This window comes from Salminus brasiliensis, chromosome 22, assembly GCF_030463535.1.
Source record: "Salminus brasiliensis chromosome 22, fSalBra1.hap2, whole genome shotgun sequence".
Lineage (NCBI taxonomy): Eukaryota > Metazoa > Chordata > Actinopteri > Characiformes > Bryconidae > Salminus > Salminus brasiliensis.
The window spans coordinates 11,978,379-11,988,489 of record NC_132899.1 but is presented as its reverse complement, the minus strand read 5'-3'; the positions used below and the strand labels follow the sequence as shown (position 1 = coordinate 11,988,489).

General features: G+C 43.4%; 1 protein-coding gene across 1 annotated transcript; it reads right to left on the bottom strand.

The window, feature by feature from the left end:
* Positions 1 to 1,910: 1,910 nt before the first annotated feature.
* Positions 1,911 to 8,866, bottom strand: kcng3 (potassium voltage-gated channel, subfamily G, member 3). Its single transcript, XM_072667185.1, has 2 exons — positions 7,872 to 8,866; positions 1,911 to 4,322 (listed from the first exon to the last, which is right to left on the bottom strand). The coding sequence occupies exons 1-2, from the start codon at positions 8,498 to 8,500 to the stop codon at positions 3,677 to 3,679; spliced, it is 1,275 nt and encodes a 424-aa protein (XP_072523286.1). The 5' UTR covers positions 8,501 to 8,866; the 3' UTR covers positions 1,911 to 3,676.
* Between the last annotated feature and the right edge of the window lie 1,245 nt (positions 8,867 to 10,111).

Here is a 10,111-nt window from a genome sequence, read left to right as displayed (position 1 = left end):
TGGGGTAAAAAATGCCCAGATGCGGTTTTACAATCTTATATTTTACCTCAGAATTAAACTTGCTATTTTATCCTTTTATAGTGGGCTCATAAATAAATTGATGAGCTTTTTAGTGATTGGCTGGTTTACATCACCACAGGGCTCAGAAGCCACATAGCACAGTACAGCACAGCACAGCTTTGGTTTAACACTGTAACAAGAACATTGTACCTATAACAAAACTAAAGTGATGTGCTGCTCTCCAGGGTTACTAATGCAAAGACATGTGGGAAAGACTGTATCTGTGTCTGCAAGAATCAACAACGCCATATTCCTCCGAGGTGGTCGTTGCGCTTTACTGTGTCAAAGTTTTAGGTTTTGAAAGGTTTTTGCTACATGAGGGCTGAGTACATGTACATTTTGGGGGTGATTGAAATGAAATTAGCCAAGACTGATTAAATTAAATGAGCCAAGACTGTTACATCACAGTTTGGGGTTTTGTAATTGGTCAGTTTTACAGCTCTGGTTTGTTTATGCTGGATTTTCTTCTTAGTGATTCACTGTAGACTATGACATGTCTAGGGCACCTTTAAACTGTTCTAGGGCACCTTTAAACTGTTCTCAGGTCCATTTACTGAAATAATGACTCTAATGGAGATAAAATGAAAGTAAATTAAAAGAGAATAAAACACGACTCGAACTTGGTGTCAGGTGTCATCATATCTCCTCAGATACGTAATTACATAAATACAATGGGAAATCCATACTACACTATACACTAATTATCTAAATTATATCACTGACTAAAATCACTTCCACTTCGTACAGAGCTGAGTAGTAGTTGTACTATACTGTACTGTACTGTAGCACTGTGCTTAGGCCCAAAACAGCAGAACAGCCCCTAACAACCTTTATGATAGATGTATTTAGAAAGATATGGAGGTGCAACTAAAAGTCCACTGCTGTTTTCTCAGTTGTCTGAGTCATGTTGCAAGTCTTATACCATGGGTGTGCAATAAGGGAGAGCAGGGAGTGCAGCTGAGAGCAATGTGTTTTCTGCTCGACAGCTGACATTTTTCAAATGTTTTCACACACACACACACACACACACACACACACACACACACATACACACACAATAAAGACAGATTGTGAATTAACCTTGAAATTTATAAAAATGATATAATTTACCATAAGTACACATACATGTAGGTCTATATGCGAATCATAGTATAAACTGAACTGTATTTGAACCTAGTATTTTATATCATACAGTATATTTTTGTAAAATGTTTGTAAGTTGTTTGTTGCTTAAAATATGCACATAAATAAATGTAATTTCCTACTCGGTCATAAATGAACACTGCATTCAATGATTTTAATGTTGGGTATTTTGGAATTTGCAATGTATTATATTATATTGTTTATAAATTCTAGTTGATTAATATACCAAGAGTGTCCTGCGGTATCTGGCACCAAGACATTGGCACATCTATTAGGTTTTGTAAATTGTTTATGTGGGGCTCATATGAATCACATCAACGAGCCTTAGATGCCAATGACCACGTCGCCAGTTTACAGTTTGTCCTTTCTTGGAACACTTTTAGTAGGTAGTGACCACTGCACACCAGAAAAAAAACATACGACCTGCCTGATGTTTTGGAGATTCTCTGACCCAACCTTCTAGCTATAACATTTTGGTTCTCGTCAAAGTGGCTCAAGTCTTAATGCTTTCCCATTTCGTCCATAATTATCAAGCATTTATCACAAACGTTATCTTATACTATACTGTCCATTCAGCTCTCTGCCCACCCTCCCGACCCATAAAGGGTGTCATTTGCTAAATCATGTAGAAAAAAACATTCCTCTAAAAAATCTGAGAGTGGGAGTTGGAAGAGTGTAAATGGAAGAACTGACATGTGTCATGCAAATATGGGAAAGCATCACTTTATTTTCTTTCAGGTTGAAATATTTCTGCATTAAAGCCTGCCAAAAGTGGATGCTAAATATAAAATATTTGTACAAATATTTTGATCGGTAGAGGGCAGGTATGCACATGTTTGTCACGCAATATAGTTATAGTTTCAGCCTTACCTGTTGTGATCTACCATAAACAGCCATAAACAGAAAGCATTTAATTACACTTTTGCAATAGTCATAGCTTCACAGTTACAAAGCAGCATGTAATATAAAAAAATATTGAACGTGGGGGGGATGCTCAACATTAACCGTATCACACCTGTGCAAGATCCCTCCTCCCAGTATTGTTGTAATTTCACATTTTTTGTACATTGTATTGCATCACCAAGCAATACTGTACAATACATATAAGGGTTTCCTGCACAGGTGTGAGAGTTAAAGCTAAACAAAAGCCACTAAGTGTGGCACTAAGAAGGGAGCAGGCTTCTAGAGGCACACATTCATTCTTTTTTTTCTCACAATGCATTTGATAATATTGTCAAGTCAACAAGTCTATAGATGCAACCTTTCGATTAGATGCTGTAACTGTTTTCTACTTGCACTGCACTAAAAAAGGTGGTCTGACTAATAATCATAAGCTGTGCTTGGCTGGGGTTGCTGAATGTTGTTATTATACCTCATTCAAATCACCTAAACTACGGAACGCTCAAGGAGCCCATCCATCGCTTTTGTGCTTGCTCTGCTTACAGTGAAGGGGGAGGAGAGTGACAGCCCTCCTACTGTTGAGTGTGTGGGTGAGGTGTTTGCTAATCAATTTAGTTAACACCTCTTGGTTTGCACACTCATATTCCCAGAGATACGGGCAGGTGGCAGCTCCATCCCTGTGTAGCAGAACAGCTGATGTTTTGTTTCTAGGAGTTAGGGAAGTAAACCTTTAAGATGTGTCTGTACTATTACTTTCAATTACACAGCTGCATTTTGCTTATAAGAAAAGATAAATATCTAAGGCCCAACTGTCTCCACTAGGTCAATGTGTGTCGCTGGATTAAAAAAAATATCTCCATTACTGTTTGTTTCTGTTACTTCAAATATTTTAGTTTCCAAATCCCTGCCTTTTCCTTTAGGCCCTTCGCTCTCCTCCCATGGTTTTTTGCCCCTCATATTTGGCGAGTTTTCAAAGCCAAATTGAACTGAATTAATGATCTAACGAGCTGGAGAAATCTCTCCATGGGAACAGAGCGTTTCTGCATGTGGAGCCAGACCAGGGCGCTTGAGTGAAGGCCGGCTATGGTCTGGAGAACTGTCAAGACCTGAAAGCCTTGCCAGGCACCCCTTATAGACAGCCATGCCATCTGGTGCCGGCTGTTTCCTCAGTTTTCCCTTTTCGAACGGCACCAAACACAGGAAATGCTGTCTCTTTGGATCAGGTTCATTAGTTTCCATCCGTGTGGGGTCACAATGCAAACATTGGCTTGTCTAGTTCCTTTGGACTGTGTGCTTGGATCATCCAGTTTGATGGAATGAGAAAGTGCATGCGTCCCAGTTTTTTAGAGGTACTTGTTATTGTTAGAGTTCGATAGGTCAAAAACTGCATTTGAAAGGAGCAATGTCCTCAGCACAAGTAATGTTCCTTACACTGTGTAGCTGAGCTTCTAAAGCAGGAGCCTGTTCAGGGTCTTAAAACAAAGGCACAGTAGAGGCGAGCAGAGACCAGGTGATGGGCAACGGAGCTGGGCCGAGGGCCGAAGTGGCCTGGGCGAAAATCAATAACTGACAGTCAGTTGAGAAACTCAGCGGAGAGACTTCGCACGCAGCGTGCTGAGCGGAATTTGAGCTCGTGGTAGCACTGCACAAAGCTGTGGTAGATAAAGGTAATGGGGAGAGCCAGGAGCACAATGCCACTCACGACACACACGCCACCCAGCACGCGCCCCGGCATGGTGATGGGATACATGTCTCCATAGCCGACAGTCGTCATGGAGATAATAACCCACCAACAAGCCGCCGGGATGCTGGCGTAGTCCTCGTTGCTGGTCTCCAGGTCCAGTCCATGCTCCAGAAGCTGGGCCAGGGCACTGAAGATCGCCATGGCCACGCACACAAACACCAGGAGCATAACCATCTCGCGGTAGCACCTGCGCAGTGTCAGCCCCAGCGTCTGCAGACCCAGAAAGTGCCGCGCCAATTTGATTAGCCAGAAGATGCGCATCATCCGCAGCACGCGCAGGGTCACACCTGCCCGCTGCAGCTGTGGGTTCTCCCCGGTCAGAGCCGTCATAGCAACGGACACGTAGTAAGGTGTGATGGCCAGAAGGTCAATGATGTTCAGTGGCCGACGCACAAACTCACACTTGTCCCGCGAGACAATGAAACGCACTATGCACTCAGCAGTGAACCAGCCAATGCATACTGCTTCAATGATCCTGAAAGAAAAAAGGTGGAAGGTAAAAAAAAGGAGTGAGCAAACAGCTATGACCTCAGACAGGTAACACACAAACAGCTATTCTAGGTTTTAGCATCATTGTGTGATTTATGTTTTATATACTTCGAAATTAGCATAAAGAGCTACCCAAAAGTAAAAAAACCCCAAATATCAGCAAAATGCTTAGATTGATTTCATCATTACCATGATATATTAGACCAATGGGTCTAAAACATAGTAGTAGATTAGAGGCCAATATTCCAAACCTAGATTAGGCATAAGCCTATAGTGATGGTAATTCACCTTTAGCATTGCAATTTAGTCCAAAACGAGGCTTAATCTGTGTTCAAGAAACTGACCTTAAGCTTCTTACAGATATTTGGGTGATTCTGAAATTTTGACTTACCCTTCTTACACATTTATGGTGTCTAGAATGCAACCATGCAGTCATTTCTACCCTAATGACCTTCTACAGAGCTTTAAGAAGTGTAAATGGCCTCATGCAGATAATGTAGGTAGTTGTTTGACAGTCTGCTGGTCTTGGGCAGCTATACAGAAGGAAAACTTGATGCAGCTGAAGGGCTACATGGGTGTATTTTACATGTTATTCTGAATGATCAAGTCAGACTCATTTGCAGCTTATGAAATTGTCCCTCTGTCTTTTCAGACTTTCAAACGTTACAGTTATTTTACTGGTCACTAGACCGACATGTACCGTGGGACAAAACACATAAAGAAAACAAAGGACAGAGACCAGCAGTAAGGTGGAAATGCACACTTACTATGCCTTACTATGAGAATAGTTGACGTATGGTGTATTTAGACAGGGTGTGTGTAAGGCTGCTCAGAAATGCCAGAGTGTAAGAAAGTCTCACACAGATATCAGAGTGAGGATGAGACATAGTAAACCCATCTTAAATACTGTATGTATTGTATTGTTGGTGTCATGCAAAAACCTTCCCACCTAACATGTCCATGTGGGCCGGTGTGGGTAGCCCAACTGGAAAACAGAACGTTTTGTCATCGGGTTCCATGTTGGCTCCACATATGGATGCGCACCAGTCAGTGATGGGACCATGACTGGTTTAGCCTGGGCCCCATTTGTGCTGTACACAGAACATGAGGCCTAGATGGGACTCACATGAAATTAAGCTTGGCTGTTACAATAGGGTCCATTTGGGAATATGGCCCAACTGGGTCCCAGTAAAAAAGTATGTATGAACGCACTGAGAGCCCATGCACATCTTGAACCCACCTGGAACCCATCTAGCCCATCTTCCGCCCATGTGAGCCCTACGTGAGCATGTTGGCTGGGTTATATCTCCATTTGTTTCACATTTTGACATTTTGGAAAGCACTCACATGTCTTTCTATATAACTCTACTGTATATTATTCCAATTTTCACATGAGCTGACAAATAAATGTGATTAGAACTCACCGCTCAGTCTCTGGCATTTATGGCAGTTTTCTGATTCCCATGCACGACAAACCTCAGTGCCTTTACTCCTTTCCCTTACTATCACCTCATAAACACACATTAACACATACCTGACCTCTGTGAAAGAAATGGACTCAAGAATGCACAGGATTTAAGCATGAGGACAACATAAACATTTCCAGAGACACCAGTAGAAAGCAGACAGATGCCAGCCCCCGTGAGGCTGGAAACAATGGAGGAGAAACATCAGTCAACGAAAAGAGCAACACTTGAAGGAAGGTGGATTTGAGACCACTCAGTGCACATCTTGGAGTCTCTGCATACAAAAGGCACCATCTGAGCATTTCATGCAAACAAAGAAAACAGAACAGCTGATGACATCCACCCTCTACGCAAAGTAAAATCCATAAAAACAATCAAAACCTCAAAGTATGCCTAAAGTAAAGCTCAGAGGGGTTTGTGTTGCTTTGCTTGGTTGATTTAGTAGTCTGTGGTTGACGCCTGCTTCTGTCCCAATTTAGCTGGACCAATTATCATGTTGTGATGAGTGCAATGTAATGTTGGTAGATAAATGGTAGATAATGGATTCGAAAATAGAAGAAGAAACCATAACAATGACATGAGCTCCTCAGATTGGCCCTAAAGCTGCTGTGAGATGGCTTAAAGCACAGTGAATGAATATCTGAAATATTTTCCCAGTGGAGAAAGTGGATACTACTGCCTTCTAATGGTGGATACTGCTTCCAAGATCTGCATCTGACAGCAGTGTGTAATCTGTGTGATCTGTTTTTCTTTCCTATGACAGTGACTGGTGTAGACGAGTGTGATGTTCTCTCCCAGGCTGATTTGATCTATTATCATATCATGGATTCTCAAAAATCATTTATAGTGACGCCTGTTGGTCGGTGGGGGGAGGGGGGGGGACACGTCATTACGAACAGAATCAAACCATTCACAGCCTGGATTTTAGCTACTTTATTACTGGTTGTGTATTTTTTTTTCAGCACAGCAGCCCACCGTTAAACACCTTCCATAGAAGAAACAGTAAACACTGACTGGCACTAATGACCTGATTTCTTTCTATACACAGCTCACCATCTTGGTGAGGAAGAGGAGGACAGGGAGAAGGAGAGCAAAGTTTGTGGGTCTGTAAAATAAACCAGAACATGTCACAATCTGGGGCACAGATATGAACAGAGAGACGGGACATTGGCAGAGAGAGAGAGAGAGAGAGAGAGAGAGAGAGAGAGAGAGAGAGGCAGAGAGAAAAAGAGAGAGGGAGAGCGAGGTCCCCTTCCAACGCTGCTTTTGCACTCTTAAAAAAAAGTGCTTCAAAGGGTTGCACTGCCTCAGAAGAACCACTTCTGGTTCCAGAAGGAACCTGGTTTGTAAATGAGACGCGATGTGAGTATGAAGAACCTTTCAAATGTAAAGGTTCTTTACCCATATGAAGGTGCTTCTCACACACCTCTTTTACAACAGTGGTTCGTTGTGGACCCAGGAGTGATTCTTCTATGGCATCTCTTAAATAAGCCTTTAAAGCACATTGATTTGTAATGCTGAATATCTATCTTTCTATCTGTCTATGTCTTTCTGGATGACACCAAGCACATGTCACCTCTCTGCTCTCTGTGGTGGAACCATTTGGTTAAGGGAACACCATCATAGTGAAGTGGTCAGATCGTTTAAAGCTAAAATACTGAAGGCACTACTGCAGTAGTACTATTAGTGCACATAGGTTTTCTTATGTTTATGTTCAGTGGTTTGTAAACCTCATACTGTCCTGCGTCTTACTGACCAGCCTGTCATTTAAACTGAATGGACTGCAGGTGCCAAGCTGTCAGCCACCTAAGTAGCCCATCCTGGTTATCTGTCAAACCCAGTTCCTGCCTTTTTAATTCAATGAAGCAAAAACATTGAGTCGTTGAACTCTCAACAGGTAAGTGACTGTACTCGTAAGGAGAGTCACAGGTGTATATTTTGGAAACTTAACAGTGTGGATAAAATATGCCATGCTGTGGACTATGCATGTTCCTTCAGACAACACACACACACACACACACACACACACACACACACACACACACGTATGTCTATACATTTCCACTCACCTGTGCTCCTCCACCGTGTTATTCTTCGCCGTGTCCCAGTCCGGCAGGGTGCTCGCGCACAGGATGACCATGGAGATGATGACGAAGATGACGGAGACGGAGGCGAGCACCTGCGCGGCCACGGAGGACGCGGGTTCCTCGAAGGTCCTCCTCATCCTGGCCAGCCAGGAGCGCGTCTCCTCCTCCGCCTCGTCCTCCGCCGCGTCCGCGTCCGCGCGCCGGATCTCGTCCTCGTCCGCGCCCACCAGCTCCTCCTCGGAGAAGCACGTGTACGTGTCGGACATCCTGTCGTCCAGTCGCCGCTGGCAGCAGAACTCCAAGTGGGAGCTCTCGAGACCCCAGTAGAGCATCTCGTTGTAGAAGGACAGCTCGCACATCCGCGGCACGAAGCGCAGCTTGCCAGAGCGCACGTACAGCATGATGAAGACGAACGCCTCCGAGTGCCTGTCGAAGAAGAACTCATTCCTCTCGCGGTCGTAGTCGTCGCACACCTCCAGCACCTCCTTCTCGGACGAGCAGCTGTGCAGGCGGCTCACCCTGCGCAGCGGAAAGTCCCGGATCACCTCCCGCGTGAAGGCGTACTTGGTCCCGCCGACGTTCAGGATGCATATGTTCTTGCCAAACTTCATCTTCTGGTTGCGCGAGGAGGAGGGAGAAAGGGGGAGGAAAGGGGGGAAGAGGAGGAGTGGGAGGCAGTGGCTACTCACCTGTTTTTAGGTGACAAAAGAGCGAATTTGGGGGTTTTGGGAAGCATAGTTGTATTTTTCTCCGCGCAACGTGGAGAGCGCAGTGGTGCGCGGGTCGTTCCCGGACGCGCTGCTGTGGCTTCCCCCTCTCCGCCTGCGTGTATTCCCAACAGAAGACCTGCTACTGCTGCTGCTGCGAGTTTGCAGCCAGGAGGAGCAGCAGAACTAGCTGCCGCGAGTTGCCTCCCCATCTGAACTCCAGCCCCCCTGAATAGGGGGCAGTTCGTGTGCTGATGTCACGGCGGCGAGACTCCAGTCCCGTTACGCACTTTTACGCACGCGTGTCCCGCAAAGCTGTTGAGCTGGGCGGATCGACACTGAAGCCTCGATACTCAGGAATCGACCCGCAACACAAAACACCTCGTTTGTGTCATTAAACAGTTTGGGAAGTTTATCCCCCCCCCTGTAAAACTGGAGTGAAACTGGAGCAATGTCAAAATAAACATCAGATTAGCATGTAGGAAAGGGATGTAGACACAGACCCAGATTTAGATATTTACTAGGCCTAATATTAGACCACTTTAATTAGTGAACACCCATTATTATTCATGGAGCACAATTAGCAATGATCATATGCATCATGAACAGTTTCATATAGGCTTATATTGGACAATTGGACTAAAAACCTTTTAAATACTACTAATTATACTATTAGAGAAATCTCCAGTTACCTCTTTTCACTGTAAAATAAATAACAAAGAATTACTTTAGGTTACTGGTATAGGTTTGACCAAGGCATCCCAACGCACACTAGCCTTGGTATTACTTTAAAGGACAGAAAACAGACATATTGCTCACCCCTAATTTTCTGACACCCTTTAGTTGATAGATTATTATTGTGCTGGGATGTCTGTGTGCTGCAAACTTATTACATTATAATATTATTATTATTAATAATCATAATAATATGTGTTCAAATCCTAATTCAATGGCAAAATGTAAAGTTTGCTGCCTCTGCATTCTGAAATCGCCCTAAAATAAACGTGCCTACAGTTTGAGAAGGTGTGGTTGTGCTAGTCTGCTAGTATGTTGACAACCTTCATTATTATTATTGTTGTGGGATGTCTGTGTGCTGCAAGCTTATTAAATTACAACGTTAATAATATGATTAATAATCATAATAATATGTGTTCAAATCCTAATTCAATGGCAAAGTGTAAAGTTGCTGGCTCTGCATTCTGAAATCCCCCTAAAATAAACATGCCTACAGTTTGAGAAGGTGCTAGTATGTCCTGGTTTACTCGTTTCTCCAGTATTAAAGCAGTCTTATGCCACAATTGGCATTTCTTGCTCCTGTGCTCCCCCTACAGTCGGAAAGTGCAACTGGCAACTCCACCCACTACAGGACACGCTTTTCTCGTGTAGTTTACAAGCTGATAGATACAGAACCACAACCAAAAGTGAATCATGTGCTCAGAGGTGGTTGAATAACATTTATACACTATTTATAAACATTTATTAACTATTAAAAAATAAACTATTTACAAGATTTAA

What these genes read in the sequence shown, in the direction of transcription:
- kcng3 (XM_072667185.1), bottom strand. Translation starts at nt 8,500, where the DNA reads ATGAAGTTTGGCAAGAACATATGCATCCTGAACGTCGGCGGGACCAAG. An exon ending in AACACGGTGGAGGAGCACAG is followed by an intron (nt 4,323 to 7,871) that starts GTGAGTGGAAAT and finishes TTTTTCTTTCAG; the next exon opens with GATCATTGAAGCAGTATGCA.